The 17,500-nt window shown below is 28.8% G+C and overlaps 1 protein-coding gene and 1 non-coding gene across 2 annotated transcripts; one reads left to right on the top strand and one right to left on the bottom strand.

The window, feature by feature from the left end:
• Positions 1-4,517: 4,517 nt before the first annotated feature.
• LOC114171548 (NAD(P)H-quinone oxidoreductase subunit 1, chloroplastic-like) lies at positions 4,518-7,755 on the top strand. The gene is made up of 3 exons (XM_028056497.1): positions 4,518-5,263; positions 6,062-6,093; positions 6,152-7,755. Exons 1-3 carry the CDS (start codon positions 4,950-4,952, stop codon positions 6,697-6,699), a joined length of 894 nt encoding a protein of 297 aa, XP_027912298.1. The 5' UTR covers positions 4,518-4,949; the 3' UTR covers positions 6,700-7,755.
• A 6,117-nt stretch (positions 7,756-13,872) lies between these two features.
• On the bottom strand, positions 13,873-13,952 carry TRNAL-UAG. The gene has a single exon. It is a non-coding gene; the product is annotated as a tRNA-Leu (tRNA).
• Between the last annotated feature and the right edge of the window lie 3,548 nt (positions 13,953-17,500).

Genomic DNA, 17,500 nt, shown 5'->3' with positions numbered 1-17,500 from the left:
TTTCAGAATTTTTTTTTCATACATATCAACGTGATGGAAGAGAAAAAATATCTTTTACGTATCCACAAAATTTATCAAGTTTTGAAAAACTGATGGAAACAAAAATAGATTTCTTCACAAAAAAGAAAATTTCCTCTGATGATTTGTATAATGATTCGTACTATAGGAATGAAGAAAAAATAAACAAATTGAGCAATGAATTTATAAATCGCACAAAACTGATAGATAAGAAATTGATTTCTCTCGATATATTCGAAAATAGAATTCGATTTTGTGATGATGAAACTAAAAAAAAATATTTAACTAAAAGAAAAGATCCTTTGTTAAACGGACCCTTCCGTGGACAAATAAAAAACGGTTTTTCAACCTCAATCCAACATGAAAAAACTTACAAAAAAAATAACATTTTTATAAATAAAATTCAAGATATCTTTCTTTATAATAAGATTTCTAAAAAGAATAATAGTAATTCTCCAAAATTAGAGGAAAATAGAAAAACATTTGATAAAAAATTATTAGTAACTACATTTCTTTTTAATCTAATCAGTCAATTTTCATTAGTGTCAAGCTTAAATTCGCACGTACCTTATTTATTTACAGAACCTGAACAAGTAAAAATGAATTATAATTATGACGCAGAAAAAAAACAAATAATCAAAATATTATTTGATGCAATTACAACTGATTTGAACGAAAAAAGAAAAGTAAATCGAAAGAACACTAAGTCTATTAAAAGAAACGAAATCTGTAAAAAAGTACCTCGGTGGTCATACAAATTGATGGACGAATTAGAACAACTAGGTGGAAAAATTGAAGCAGATAATTCTCAAATTCGTTCTAGAAAAGGCAAACGTGTAGTCATTTTGACTAATAAAGATAAATTTTTTAAAAAATACAAGACTTATCGTGATCGTGGAGATACTGAAAATAATGAACAAAAAAACGAATTGGCTTTAAGACGTTATTCCCAACAATCGGATTTTCGAAGAGACATAATCAAAGGATCTATCCGTGCTCAAAGACGGAAAACAGTTACTTGGAAATTTTTTCAAAAAAGGGTGCATTCGCCGCTTTTTTTGGATAAAATTGAAAAATCAATATTCTTTTCTTTTCATAGTTTAAAATCAATGAAAAGATTTTTTATGTTAAATATTTGGATTCGTAAAAAGACAGAATTTCAAATTTTAGGTTCTATAGAGGAAAAAACAAAAAAAAGTCCGAAAAAAAAAGAGGAGGAAGCAAAAAAGGAAAATGCAGAAAGAAAACGTATAGAAATAGCAGAAGCCTGGGATAGCATTATATTTGCTCAAGTAATAAGAGGTGTTTTATTAATAACCCAATGCTTTATTAGGAAATATATTCTATTACCTTCATTTATAATAATTAAAAATACAATTCGTATACTATTTTTTCAAATTCCAGAATGGTCTGAAGATTATATGGATTGGAAGAGAGAAATATATATTAAATGCACGTATAACGGCGTTCAATTATCCGAAAGAGAGTTTCCGCAAAAATGGCTAACAGATGGGATTCAGATAAAAATATTATTTCCTTTTCGTCTAAAACCTTGGCATAAATCTAAAATACGATGTAATGAAAACAAAAAAAATTCAAAGAAAAAAAAGAACTTTTGTTTTTTAACAGTTTGGGGGATGGAAGTTGAATTGCCTTTTTCTAGTTCCACGAAAAATCCACTTTCCTTTTTCGACCCCATTTTAAAAGAACTAAAAAAAAAAAAGAAAAAATTTGAATTTTTCACTTTTCTAGTTCTAAAAGTTTTAAGTGAAAAATTCAAACTGTTTCTAAATATCGTAATAGAAAAAGCAAAAGGGATCATCCAAAGTATTCTTGAAATTATTAGAAAAAGTATAGTATTCCTCACGAAAAAAAAACAAGAATTTTTAAATTTAAAATATTTTTTTATTAAAAGGAAACCCCCAAAACTCGATGAATTGAGCGAAAACAAAAAATATTCAACAATTTGGAAGAATAATTCAATGATTTCTGAAGCAACCATTTCAATTCAATCGATAAAGTCGACAAATTTTTCATTGAAAAAAAAATCTATAAAGGATCTCAATACTAAGAGAAAAGTAGTTATTAAAAAAATAGAAAAAATGAAAAAAGAAGAAAAGAAAAGAGGACTTGGAATTCCCGAGACAAATATTCATTCGAAGAAAAAAATTTATGATAGTAAAAGGATAGAATTCGAAAAAAAAATTTTGCAGATATTCCAAAGAAGAAATATTAGCTTAACTAAAAAATCACATTCTTTTTTTCAATTTTTGATGAAAAAAATATACATAGATATCTTTCTATATATCATTTGTATTCCGAAAATCCAGCTACAACTTTTTCTTGAATCAACAAAAAAATTTTTAAATAAATGGCTTTACGATAATGAACCAAATACAGAAAGAAGTTATAAAACAAATCAAAGTATAATTCCCTTTCTTTTAAAATTACACAAATATTTTAATAATAAGAATAAGAATGCGAATTCACATAATTATTTTGATGTCTCCTTTTTGTCACAACCATATGTATTTTTAAATTTGTTACAAACCCGAATTATTAACATAAACATATATAAGTTAAGACTTCTTTTTCAATATAATAAAAATTTTTTTTTTCTGAAAAATGAAATAAAGGATTCTTTTTTTGGAGCACAAGGAATAGTTCATTCTAAAAGAAAACAAAATAACCTGCTCAATTCTGAACTAAATCAATGGACAAATTGGTTAAAGAATAATTATTATCAATATAACTTATCTAACAGTAGCTGGTCAAAATTAGTATCACAAAAATGGAGAAATAGAATCACTAAATGTGGTGTAACTCAAAATAAAAATTTAACCAAATGGGATTCATATGGAAAAAGCCCATTAATTCTTTACAAAGAACAACAAGGAATCCCATTAAAAAAAAAAATTAGAAAACAATATAAATACGATCTTTTATCCTATAATTTTATGAATTATGCAAATAAGAAAGACTCATATATTTATCGATATAGATCCCTATTTCAATCAAATAAAAACACAATGATTTCTTCTAATTACAATACATATAAAAAAGACTTATTTGATAGAATAAGTAATATTTTTATCAAGAATTATATAGCAGAAGATACTATTATTATAAATCCGGATAGAAAATATTTGGATTGGACGGGAATCAATAGAAAAATACTAAATCGTTCCATATGCAATCCGGAATTTTGGTTCTTTTCCAAATTTGTGATATTTTATAATACATTTAGGGGTAACTCGCAAATTATACCAATAAAATTACTTTATTTACATTCTCTTTTTTTACATTCTAAAGGAAATAAAAATGTTAGTGAAAAGAATATTACTAGAAAGAAAAAAAAAATAGATGTTTTTAGAACATCGAAAAAAAAACCCAAGAACAATATGGAGGCAGAACTTCAATTCTTAGTAAGAAATTTTTTGAATTTCCATTTAAACTGGAAAAATTTCTTAGGTCAAAAAATATTTAACAATGTAAAAGTATATTGTCTCCTTATTAGATTGACAAATTTAAGAAAAATTACTATAGCCTCTATTCAAAGAGGAGAACTAGGTCTAGATATTATGATGATTCAAAAACAGACGAATTTAACTCTTTCAGGCTTAAGGAAAAAGAAAAATAATAAATTTAGGAAAAAAGAACTATTTGTTATCGAACCAGTTCGCCTGTCTAGAAAAAATAATAAACAATTTTTTAAGTATAAAATGATGGGTTTTTCATTAATTCATAAGAATAAACGCAAAATTTATAAAAAATACTCAGAAAAAATTCATGTTAATAAGAAATTTTTTGATAAATACATTACAAGAACAAAAGATCAAAAGATAACAGAAAACAAAGAAAACGAGAAATTTAATTTACTTGTTCCTGAAAACATTTTATCTGCTAGACGTCGTAGAGAGTTGAGAATTAGAATTTGTTTAGATCCAAATAATATAAATAGTATGCATAGAAACACAATATTTTATAATGAAAATAAAGTCCAAAATTGTTTTAAAGTTTTGACTAAAAAAAGAAATGAGAAAGAGAAAAAAAAACTAATGAATTTCAAAATTTTTCTTTGGCCAAAATATCGATTAGAAGATTTAGCTTGTATAAATCGTTATTGGTTTAATACCCATAATGGAAGCCGTTTCAGTATAGTAAGGATACATATGTATCCGCGTGTGAAAATTCGTTAATCTAATTTTGTTTTCTATTTAGCATATGTATCTATCTATAGATAGATACATAGGTTAAACAAATACACGTATTTTGGTATGGCATTGATTTTAATTCAATGATGTATACATAAAAAAAAAGCATTAACAAAATTATCTTTTTTTATCTAATGTAATGTATACAATTCTTTTTTATATATCAAACTAGTCTCCTTTATACTATATCTATTTAAATTCTCTATTTCAATTGGATTGATTTCAGTTATCAAAAAAATTAGATTTCGGATTTCTATCAAAAAATTAAAAATGAGTGTCATTCTAATTACTGATCAATAAAAATATCTATAAAAATCGAGGAGAAGGAAAAACTTTTATTTTTTTATGGTAAAAAAGTCATTTATACCTGTTATTTCACAAGAAAAAAAAGGAAAAAAACCGGGATTGGTTGAATTTCAAATATTCAAATTTACCAATAGAATACGAAGACTTACTTCACATTTTGAATTGCACCGAAAAGACTACTCATCCCAAACAGGTTTACGTAAAATTTTGGGAAAACGGCAAAGATTACTGTCTTATTTGTCAAAGAAAGATGGAATACGGTATAAAAAATTAATCAATCAGTTTAATATTCGGCAGTCACAAATTCGTTAAATTGAAGAGTAATTTTCAATTATTCGATTTATTAGATCTTGAATTTGGATGAACTTTTTTTTTAAGCGATTCATAAAAGAATAAATCGAGCAAAAACCTATGAATATCTCAACGAAAAGAAAGGACTTCATGATAGTCAATATGGGGCCTCACCACCCATCAATGCACGGTGTTCTTAGACTTATTGTTACTCTAGATGGTGAGGATGTTATTGATTGTGAACCGATATTGGGTTATTTACACAGAGGAATGGAAAAAATAGCGGAAAACCGAACAATTATACAATATCTGCCTTATGTAACACGTTGGGACTATTTAGCTACAATGTTCACAGAAGCAATAACTGTAAATGGACCAGAACAGTTGGGAAATATTCAAGTACCTAAAAGAGCCAGCTATATCCGAGTAATAATGTTGGAGTTAAGCCGTATAGCTTCTCACCTACTATGGCTAGGACCTTTTATGGCAGATATTGGTGCACAAACACCTTTTTTCTATATTTTCAGAGAAAGAGAATTAATATATGATCTATTTGAAGCTGCCACAGGTATGAGAATGATGCATAATTTTTTTCGTATCGGAGGGGTAGCGACTGATCTACCTTATGGTTGGATAGATAAATGTTATGATTTCTGCGATTATTTTTTAACAAGTATTGCTGAATATCAAAAACTTATTACGCGAAATCCTATTTTTTTAGAACGGGTTGAGGGCGTCGGTGTTGTTGATGTAAAAGAAGTTATTAATTGGGGTTTATCAGGACCGATGCTTCGGGCTTCCGGAATACAATGGGATCTACGTAAAGTGGATAATTATGAATGTTACGAAGAATTTCATTGGGAAGTTCAATGGCAAAAAGAAGGAGATTCATTAGCTCGTTATTTAGTTCGAATTGGTGAAATGATAGAATCCATAAAAATTATTCAACAGGCTTTGGAAGGACTTCCCGGCGGTCCATATGAAAATTTAGAAATCCGCTGCTTTGATAGAGAAAAAGAGCCAGAATGGAATGAGTTTGAGTATCGATTTATTAGTAAAAAATCGTCTCCGAGTTTTGAATTGCCAAAACAAGAACTTTATGTAAGAGTTGAAGCCCCCAAGGGAGAATTAGGGATTTTTCTAATAGGGGATCAAAATGGTTTTCCTTGGAGATGGAAAATTCATCCGCCCGGTTTTATAAATTTGCAAATTCTTCCTCAATTAGTTAAAAGAATGAAATTGGCCGATATTATGACAATACTAGGTAGCATAGATATTATTATGGGAGAAGTTGATCGTTGAAATGATAATTGATTTAACAGAAATACAAGATATACATTTTTTTTTCAGATTGCAATTTTTGAAAGAGATATATGGAATTCTTTGGGTATTTGTGCCTATTTTTATTTTGATATTAGGAATTACTATAAGTGTACTAGCAATTGTATGGTTAGAAAGAGAAATATCTGCAGGGATACAACAGCGTATTGGACCTGAATACACCGGTCCTTTTGGAGTTCTTCAAGCTCTAGCAGACGGAACAAAATTACTTTTTAAAGAGAATCTTATTCCATCTAGAGGAGATATTCGTTTATTTAGTTTCGGCCCATCTATCTCAGTCATATCCATTATAATAAGCTATTCAGTAATTCCTTTTGGCTATAACTTTGTTTTATCTGATCTGAATATTGGTGTTTTTTTATGGATTGCTATTTCGAGTATTGCCCCCATTGGACTTCTTATGTCAGGATATGGGTCAAATAATAAATATTCCTTTTTGGGTGGTCTACGAGCAGCTGCTCAATCAATTAGTTATGAAATACCATTAACTCTATGTGTGTTATCGATATCTCTATGTGTGCTTCGTTGAGACATAAATTTTTTGATACTATTTCTTATAAGCCTCTCCTTATATTTAAAGTACAAAAAGAATCTATAAAGAATATATATATATTCTTTTCGCATTTGGATTGAATAATTGAATCAGATAGTTATATGAGTGCAATAAAACAGCTTTTTTTGAATATAATTTATAGAATACTCTATTACTTATAGAGAAAGTATGATGATTTCAAATTGCAGTAAAAATATTGAGTCTAATTTTCTATGTATAAGAATAAGGTGAAAAAATCAATGAAATTCTAGAATTAGATTCTATATATTATATTCTATGTATAGAAGTGGTTGTTTTTCCCAAGATTTGTTGATTAGTAATCCTGTCTTGAAGCGGACGCAAAAGACCAACCTTTTTCAAATTTTCAATATCATTTGTATGAATTAGCATACATATATTAACAAAATTAAAAAAAGGCATTAATATAATAAAAAAAATTAATGGATGGCTAGAAACACCAAAATACACAAAAGATTAGTAACGTATATTTCTTTTTTAAATTATCCAATTTATGTATAATATAAAAAGAATACTAATGGGGACTTGAAGTTGGTAGAAAAAATAAGGCAGTACTCCCCCCAATTCCGATCTAGAGTATACTTCCATCCATTGATTGAATAAATAACTATCAGGAACGAAATAATCCTTTAATTTTTTGAAGTCCCCTTTTGCTTGCACAAAAAGGAATAAGATAAGAGGTAAAAGTGATCTCCTTTTTCTTTTTTGTCTTATATACTCCATATTTATGGAGATAATCATAATTTAAAAAAAGAACATCTAATTATTTTTCGGAATCGAAAATGATGTGGGAGTTCTTGATAATTTTAAAAGAGTATTTTATGCAAAAATGAAATTAAGTTATTACTCAACAAATTTAATTTTGAATTTTTTAAAGGATGAGATCAATTCAGAAGTACCTTTTGTATTTTTTATTTATCTAAAGAAATTCAATAAATGTGCAAATGTTTTTATTTTTTAAATAAGTGTGTATTCATTTAAAAATTTTTTTTAGAACAGACAGAATTCCATGGGTCTAATTCAGAACCGTCCGAGAAAATAGAATCTTATCTATCTTAGGGATATATCAAGGGAGAAATAATTGGCCGGGTTCTTATATTTTTTTAAGGCTTTAAAGGAGCCGTATGAGATGAAAATCTCATGTACGGTTCTGTAATAGAGATGGTAACAGTAATGTCATCACCGACTAGGATTATCTAACAGTTTAAGTACAGTTGATATAGTTGATGCACAATCCAAATATGGTTTTTGGGGATGGAATTTGTGGCGGCAACCTATGGGTTTCCTCGTTTTTCTAATCTCTTCCCTAGCAGAATGTGAAAGATTACCTTTTGATTTACCAGAAGCGGAAGAAGAACTAATAGCGGGTTATCAAACCGAATATTCCGGTATCAAATTTGGTTTATTTTATGTTGCTTCCTATTTAAACCTATTCGTTTCTTCCTTATTTGTAACAGTTCTTTATTTTGGTGGTTCAAATTTCTCTATTCCGTACATCTTCGTTTCTAATTTTTTTCAAATAAATAAAACATACGGAGTTTTTGTAACGATAATTGGTATCTTTATTACACTAGTTAAAACTTATTTATTCATATTCGTTTCTATCACAACAAGATGGACTTTGCCTAGGCTACGAATAGATCAATTATTAAATCTTGGGTGGAAGTTTCTTTTACCCATTTCTCTTGGTAATCTATTATTAACAACGTCGTCTCAACTGTTTTCACTGTAAAAAAAATGTGGACCTTCTATATTCAAAATTCAGAACTTGTTTTAAACAAGAGAAAGAAAAAAAATATTCAGAGCTATTCACGATATGTTCCTTATGGTAACTGAATTCATAAATTATAGTGAACAAATAATACGAGCTGCTAGATATATTGGTCAAGGTCTCATGATTACCTTATCGCATGCAAATAGGTTACCCGTAACTATTCAATATCCTTATGAAAAAATAATCTCATCAGAACGTTTTCGCGGTCGAATACATTTTGAATTTGATAAATGCATTGCTTGTGAAGTATGTGTTCGTGTCTGTCCTATAGATCTACCCATTGTTGATTGGAAACTAGAAACTGATATTCGAAAAAAACGGTTGCTTAATTACAGTATTGATTTTGGAATCTGTATATTTTGTGGTAACTGTATTGAGTATTGTCCAACAAATTGTTTATCAATGACCGAAGAATATGAACTTTCAACTTATGATCGCCACGAATTGAATTATAATCTAATTGCTTTGGGTCGTTTACCAGTATCAGTAATTGATGATTATACAATTCGAACAATTCAAATAAAATGATTTCAAAATTCTTCACAAAAATAATTGAATTTCTCTATATATAGAATAAAAAAAAAGATATTCTATTTTTTTGAAATGACTCTTTGGCATAAAGAAAAGAATGAAATTCCATTGATTCTATAACAACTGTACCTAATAACAATTCACATATCTTATCTTAGGATTTGGTGAATTTCTATGCACAGATAATTTTCGTATTTAACAAGTTTTTTCCTGGTCATATCAATAAGGTCATGAAATTTCTATTTATCTTTTATTTTACATATAATGGATTTGTCCGAATCGCTACATGATTTTATTTTAATCTTTCTTGGATCAGGTCTCATATTAGGAAGTCTAGGAGTAGTATTCTTTACGAATCCGATTTTTTCTGCTTTTTCATTGGGACTAGTTCTTGTTTGTGTATCTTTATTCTATATTTTATCAAACTCCCATTTCGTAGCTGCCTCACAGCTACTTATTTACGTGGGCGCTATAAATGTTTTAATAATATTTGCTGTGATGTTTATGAATGGTTCGGACTATTACCAAAATTTTCGTGTTTGGACCGTTGGGGATGGAATTACTTTGATGGTTTGTACCAGTATCTTTCTTTCACAAATAACTACTATTCTAGAGACATCATGGCACGGAATTATTTGGACGACAAGACCCAATCAGATTTTAGAGCAAGATTTGATAAGTACTAGTCAACAAATTGGAATTCATTTATCAACAGATTTTTTTCTTCCATTTGAACTAATTTCAATAATTCTTTTAGTTGCTTTAATAGGTGCAATTTTTGTGGCTCGCCAATAAGAAAGTTTTCGAACTAATAAAATAATATAAATTACATTTTGTTAGAATTTATTACATTTCTTTTTTGTTGAATTATATGTTAAGGAAAAAGAATATTTATGTATAAAGTATAAAATCTTTTTGCAAATACTTGATTTTGTTGTAGACTTATTATGTTAGGCAATAAAATCCGTTGAATTCATATTCATATCGAAATGAATAAAAATTGAAAAGGAGTTGGTCAATGATATTCGAGCATACACTTGTTTTGAGTGCTTATTTATTTTCTATAGGTATCTATGGATTGATCACGAGCCGAAATATGGTTAGAGCCCTTATGTGTCTTGAACTTATACTAAATGCAGTTAATATAAATCTCGTAACCTTTTCTGATTTTTTTGATAGGCGGCAACTAAAAGGAAATATTTTTTCAATTTTTGTTATAGCTGTTGCAGCCGCTGAAGCAGCTATCGGACCAGCTATTGTTTCCTCAATATATCGTAATAGAAAATCAACCCGTATCAATCAATCAAATTTGTTGAATAAATAGTATTATTCATAAAAAAAAGTCTAATTTTGAATAGTGTGTACTATATAATCCATTCAAATTAGCAGAAATGATATATCCTTTTTAATCATGTTTGCGTTTGCGAAAACAAAGATAAGAAATCAAAGTATCTTGGTTCTATTCTCTTATTAGTTATTAATCTATAAATATATTTTTAGTAGCAAAATTCTTATAAATCATTGATTCATCTGGTATATAATATAGATATATATATATAGATATATATATATCATATATAGATATATATAATTGGTTTACCAATTTACTAGATTGAAAATGTTGAATTTTTGATGTTCAAGGATTATGTTCCAATGTCACATTCAGTAAAGATTTATGATACATGTATAGGATGTACTCAATGTGTACGAGCCTGCCCAACAGATGTATTAGAAATGATACCTTGGGACGGATGTAAAGCTAAACAAATTGCTTCTGCCCCAAGAACAGAGGACTGTGTTGGTTGTAAGAGGTGTGAATCCGCCTGTCCGACGGATTTCTTAAGTGTTAGAGTTTATTTATGGCATGAAACAACTCGAAGCATGGGTCTAGCTTATTGATACGTTTCAAAAAGAACCGCATACAAGTACTTTTTTTTACTGGCAAAAACCCGGGCTCAAAATAAAAAAATATTTTGAGCCCGGGTTTTTGTAGTCTAAGTATATCTTATTTTTATCACGAATTATTTTCCTTGGTTAACAACAGTTGTAGTTTTGCCAATAGTCGGAGGTTCTTTAATTGTCTTATTTCCCCATAAAGGAAATAAGACAATTAAATGGTATACTTATTGTATATGTTTCATAGATCTCCTTCTAATAACCTATGTATTTTGTTATCATTTCGAATTAGATGATCCACTAATCCAATTGACAGAAAATTATAAATGGATCCATTTTTTTGACTTTTACTGGAGATTCGGAATAGATGGACTCTCTCTAGGACCCCTTTTATTAACGGGATTTATCACTACGTTAGCTACGTTATCAGCTCAACCGGTTACTCGAGAATCTAAATTATTCTATTTTCTAATGTTAGCAATGTATAGTGGTCAACTAGGAACATTTTCTTCTCAAGACATTTTACTTTTTTTCATCATGTGGGAATTAGAATTAATTCCCGTTTATCTACTTTTATCTATGTGGGGTGGAAAAAAACGTTTGTATTCAGCTACAAAGTTTATTTTGTACACTGCGGGAAGTTCTGTTTTTTTATTACTGGGAATTCTGGGTATGGGTTTCTATAGTTCTAATGAACCAACATTAAATTTTGAATCATTAACTAATCAATCATATCCCGTGGCACTGGAAATAATCTTCTATATGGGATTTCTTATTGCTTTTGCTGTCAAATCACCAATTATACCCTTACATACATGGTTACCTGATACCCATGGAGAGGCGCATTACAGCACTTGTATGCTTTTAGCCGGAATATTATTAAAAATGGGAGCATATGGGTTGGTTCGAATTAATATGGAATTATTATCTCGCGCTCATTCTATATTTTGTCCCTGGTTAATGTTATTAGGTTCCATTCAAATAATCTATGCAGCTTCAACATCTCTTGGTCAACGCAATGTAAAAAAAAGAATAGCTTATTCCTCGGTCTCTCATATGGGTTTCTTAATTTTAGGAATTGGTTCTATAAGCGAGACAGGGCTGAATGGGGCTATTTTACAAATAATCTCTCACGGATTTATTGGTGCTGCCCTTTTTTTCTTGGCGGGAACTAGTTATGATAGACTACGTCTTCTTTATCTCGACGAAATGGGTGGAATGGCTATCCCAATGCCAAAAATATTCACGATTTTCACTACCTTATCGATGGCTTCTCTTGCATTACCGGGCATGAGCGGTTTTGTTGCAGAATTTATAGTATTATTGGGAATAATTACCAATCAAAAATATCTTTTCATCACAAAAATACTCATAACTTTTGTAACTGCAATTGGAATGATATTAACTCCTATTTATTTATTATCTATCTTACGTCAAATGTTTTATGGATACAAGCTTTTTAATAAACAAAATTCTTATTTTTTTGATTCGGGGCCACGAGAATTATTTATTTCAATTTCTATCCTTATACCCGTAATAAGTATTGGCATTTATCCAGATTTTATTTTTTCAATTTCGGCTGACAAGGTTGAAGCTATTCTCTCTCATTTTTTATAGATAGTTTTTGGGAATAAATGAAAAAGAAAAAATAGAAATCAATCCGATGCACAATAAAAAAAAATGGATTTCTTTTTGTATTTTCTTAATTACATAAAAATGAAATTGAATTCTAATTGAATATTTTTGTTGTTTGTGAGAACCCCTTGAATCAATATTACATTACTTGATTCAATGGGGTCTTAATCATTTTATTGGGAGTTTTTTTTCTTATTCTATAGAATGTTCCCAATATTTGTGAATTTTTTTAAATTAATTAGGTGTAAATGAACCATAACTATGTAGTCCTATTCCTAAAAGATTTATCCCTAAATAACATATCCAAATTATAAGAAAGCCTATGGAGGCCACTATTGAAGAATTTCTATATTCCAATTTTTTATTTTTTCTAGTATGTAAATAAATTGCGAAAATAGTCCAAGTAATAAAAGCCCAAGTTTCCTTTGGATCCCAATTCCAATATGATCCCCATGCCTCATTAGCCCATACTGCTCCAGATATATTACCTATTGTTAAAAAGATAAAACCTAGACTAATAGTACGGTAACCCCAACGATCCAATTGTTGAATAAATTGATATCTATAATAATTTCTATAAGACGAATAAAACGGAAAAGGAGTTTGTTGTAAAATATTCTTTTTATCATTCATATTCATATATTTGATTTCAGCAAAAGAAAAGGATTCATTAAAAAAAAACAAAGTCTTGCTTTTACCAAGAATTTGTATGAGTTCTTGAAATGTAATGACTAAAATAGCCACTGATATTAATGATCCACATAAAAGAGTTGTATAACCCAATATCATCATACTTACGTGCATCATTAACCAATGGGACTGTAAAGCAGGCACTAATTTTAAGGATTCATGCATTTCGGTTAAAAGACCCGAAGTAGCAAAGCCTTGGGTAAAAAGAATACTTGGTGTTATTATTGTATTGAAATAGTCATTTTTTTGTTTTTTGAAGCAAAGAACCATATAAAAGATAGAAAAAGTCCATGAAAGAAATATTAATGATTCATATAAATTACTAAATGGTAAATGGCCTGAAAAAATCCAACGAGTAACTAACAATCCTGTGATACAAAAAAAGGTTATTATCATGCCTTTTTTGAACAAATTGTATAATCCTATGATTTCATTGCCTAATAATAAGGTTATCAAATGAATTGAAATTAAAATAGATACGACCGAAAAGGATATATGAGTTAATATATGCTCTAAAGTGGAAAATACCATATAGAATGAAAAAATAGAAATACTTGGAATAGAAATAATAATTCTTTATAGGAACTTTTTTTTAGAAGATAAGATGCCGCTACTCGGACTCGAACCGAGATGCTCTAGCACTGCTTCCTAAGAGCAGCGTGTCTACCAATTTCACCATAGCGGCTGACTCGAAACCATAATAACCCAATTTTAGTCAATTGTCGAGATTCAAAGAATCAATTAAAACACAATATTTGTTTACTAAACATTCAATAAAATAATTTTAAAGAATTCTATTAGAATCTATTAAATATAGAATGTAAATATCATAATATAGAATGTAAATATCCTAAATTCATAACTGAATCTTATATTCTATATCAATTTTATATTCATATTTTTGTATTTAAAAAAGAGTCGTTGAATCCAGTTAATTGAAATTATTCTAACGTTTATATTTGTTACAGAAAAAGCTTTTTGAATTCCCCGTAAAAATAGATTGCCCTAATGAAAAAGCTTTTAATGCTGTAAAATATCCCTTCTTTTTCCATAAAGTGTTCCGAATAAGTTTTTTTGATATAGACGTGCGCTTTTTTGGAACTGCCATAGAATTAGTATAGTTTTTTATTGTTATAGAATTTTATGTGAAAGACATTTTGCGGTAAATTAAAATTAAGTTTATCTCTAATTAGACATATATTTTATATATTTGAATTTCCATTTTTGTTTTTATTATATTTATAATAAGAATATAATACTTTTTAGAAAGTTTTCCCCAAATCGCTATTTCTTATTGTAATAAAAACTTAATTAGTTAAGTTAAATTTAATGAACTAAACCAATGTTCAAAAAATATTGTCCAAAGAGTCAGAATAATGAATAATCGATTATTCTATTTTATTAAATTCTATCTTTCTTTGTTATTAACCGAAACCATTCCTTTACTTTACAAAAAAGATAAAAGAAAAACCTAAGAAACCAAATTCATTAGAATCCTAATTTTTTTTCTTTATTGTATGGAATATACACATCAATATTCATGGATCATACCTTTTATTCCATTCCCAGTTCCGATGTTAATAGGAGTGGGACTTCTACTTTTTCCCACTGCAACGAAAAATATTCGCCGTATTTGGGCTTTTCCTAGTATCTTATTGTTAACTATAGTTATGATTTTTTCGCTTGATTTGTCTATTCATCAAATCAAGAATAGTTTGTTTTTTCAATATGTATGGTCTTGGACCATAAATAATGATATTTCTTTAGAGTTTGGGTACTTGATCGATTCACTTACTTCTATTATGTCAATATTAATTACTACGGTTGGCATTCTCGTTCTTATTTATAGTGATAATTATATGTCTCATGATCAAGGATATTTGAGATTTTTTGCTTATCTTACTCTTTTTAATATTTCAATGTTGGGATTAGTTACTAGTTCGAATTTGATACAAATTTATTTTTTTTGGGAATTAATTGGAATGTGTTCTTATTTATTAATAGGCTTTTGGTTCACCCGCCCTATTGCGGCAAATGCTTGTCAAAAAGCATTTGTAACGAATCGTGTAGGGGATTTTGGTTTATTATTGGGAATTTTAGGTCTTTATTGGATAACGGGTAGTTTGGAATTTCGGCATTTGTTTCAAATTATAAATAATTTGATTTCTAAAAATGAAATGAATATTTTTTTTTTTACTCTGTTTGCCCTCTTGCTATTTTGTGGCTCAGTTGCAAAATCTGCCCAATTTCCTCTTCATGTATGGCTACCCGATGCTATGGAGGGACCTACTCCAATTTCTGCCCTTATACATGCTGCTACTATGGTAGCCGCTGGAATTTTTCTTGTGGCTCGTCTTTTTCCTCTTTTCATAGTGCTACCCAAAATAATGAACGCAATAGCTTTTATAGGTATAATAACAGTAATATTAGGAGCTACTTTAGCTATTGCTCAAAAAGATATTAAGAAAAATTTGGCCTATTCTACAATGTCTCAATTGGGTTATATGATGTTAGCTTTGGGTATGGGATCTTATCGAGGTGCTTTATTTCATTTGATTACTCATGCTTATTCAAAAGCATTGTTGTTTTTAGGATCTGGATCCATTATTCATTCAATGGAAGCTCTTGTCGGATATTCTCCAGCTAAAAGTCAAAATATGGTTTTTATGGGCGGTTTAACAAAACATGTACCAATTACAAAAACTTTTTTTTTAGTGGGTACACTCTCTCTTTGCGGTATTCCACCCTTTGCCTGTTTTTGGTCTAAGGATGAGATTCTTAATGATAGTTGGTTGTATTCACCAATTTTTGCAATAATAGCTTGTTCTGCAGCAGGATTAACTGCATTTTATATGTTTCGAATTTATTTACTTGTTTTTGAGGGATATTTAAACGTTCATTTTTTGAATTTTAATGGAAAAAAAAATAGTTCATTCTATTCAATATCTTTATGGGGGAAGAAACAAGTAAAACTTAAAAGAAAAAACGAAAATTTTTTCTTAGTTTTACTAAAAATAAAAAAGAATGAAATAACTTCTTTTTTTATCCGGAAGAGATATCTACATCGCGTTAATCAAAATATTAAAAATATAAAACATCTTGTTTTTGGTATTATGCATTTTGGCACTAAAAAAACTGCTTGTTTATATCCTAATGAATCTAACAATACTATGCGATTTTCTATGCTTATTTTAGCGCTCTTTACTTTATTCGTTGGTGCTGTAGGAATTTCTTTCAGTCAAGACGGAATACATTTGGATATTTTATCAAAATTGTTAATTCCGTTTATAGATCTTTTACATAAAGATTCAGAAAATTTTATGAATTATTATGAATTTTTCACAAACGCAACTTTTTCTTTGAGTTTCACTTTTTGGGGAATATTTCTAGCGTCTTTTTTTTACAAATCGGTTTATTCCTATTTAAAAAATTTGAATTTATTAAATTTATTTGAAAAAAGTTTTCTTAAAAAAAATGTTGCCGATCATTTTCAAAATATCATATATAATTGGTCGTATAATCATGGTTATATAGATCTTTTTTATGAAAAATCTTTAATTGCTAGTATCAGAAGATTAGTGAAATTAAATTCTTTTTTTGATAAAAAAAGAATTGATGGAATTACGAATGGAATAGGTATTACAAGTTTTTTTCTAGGAGAAGCTATCAAATATGTGGGGGGGGGCGAATAGCTTCGTATATATTATTGTATATTCTAGATATATTAATCTTTCTAGTAATTTTATTGTTACATCGAAACAAATAAATATTGATGAATCTCATGAATATGGAACTCGGTAAGAAAAGGGGATTTAAAAATTGAAAAAGAAGATTCTGAAAGAATCTTCTTTGAATACTAAAATTACGTATTGAATTTGGATTCTTGTATCCATAATTCAAAAAGTTTTTTTGACTATTGCCGAAGAACTGAAATAAAAGATAGGGTATAGCTATGACAGTTATTGTATGGGGTCTACCCAATGCTAAATGCAAAGGCGCATAATAGATAGACATGAACATTATGAGCTGTCCCGTAATAAACCCAGTTGTTGCTGCTATTTTCTTCTCGGTTCCTTCTTCCACAAGTCTAGCTCGAAGAAGGAAGAGATAAGAGGGCCCTATGGAAAATGTGGTCATAAATCCATAATAGAGTCCGACCACAACTATCGAATTCATTATCTTCATGCATAAGAATACTAGATTCTCCAGTATAAAAGATTGAAAAATCATCTC

Source organism: Vigna unguiculata, unplaced genomic scaffold (assembly GCF_004118075.2).
Source record: "Vigna unguiculata cultivar IT97K-499-35 unplaced genomic scaffold, ASM411807v1 contig_3, whole genome shotgun sequence".
Classification (NCBI taxonomy): domain Eukaryota; kingdom Viridiplantae; phylum Streptophyta; class Magnoliopsida; order Fabales; family Fabaceae; genus Vigna; species Vigna unguiculata.
Note: the sequence above shows the minus strand (reverse complement) of the source record. Positions and strands in the feature narration are given on the sequence as shown.

Coding starts and splice junctions, on each gene's coding strand:
- LOC114171548 (XM_028056497.1), top strand. CDS start 4,950: ATGAATATCTCAACGAAAAGAAAGGACTTCATGATAGTCAATATGGGG. Junction 5,264..6,061: donor AGCTATATCCGAGTAATAAT/GTTGGAGTTAAG, acceptor ATTAGTTAAAAG/AATGAAATTGGCCGATATTA. Junction 6,094..6,151: donor CGATATTATGACAATACTAG/GTAGCATAGATA, acceptor TTGATTTAACAG/AAATACAAGATATACATTTT.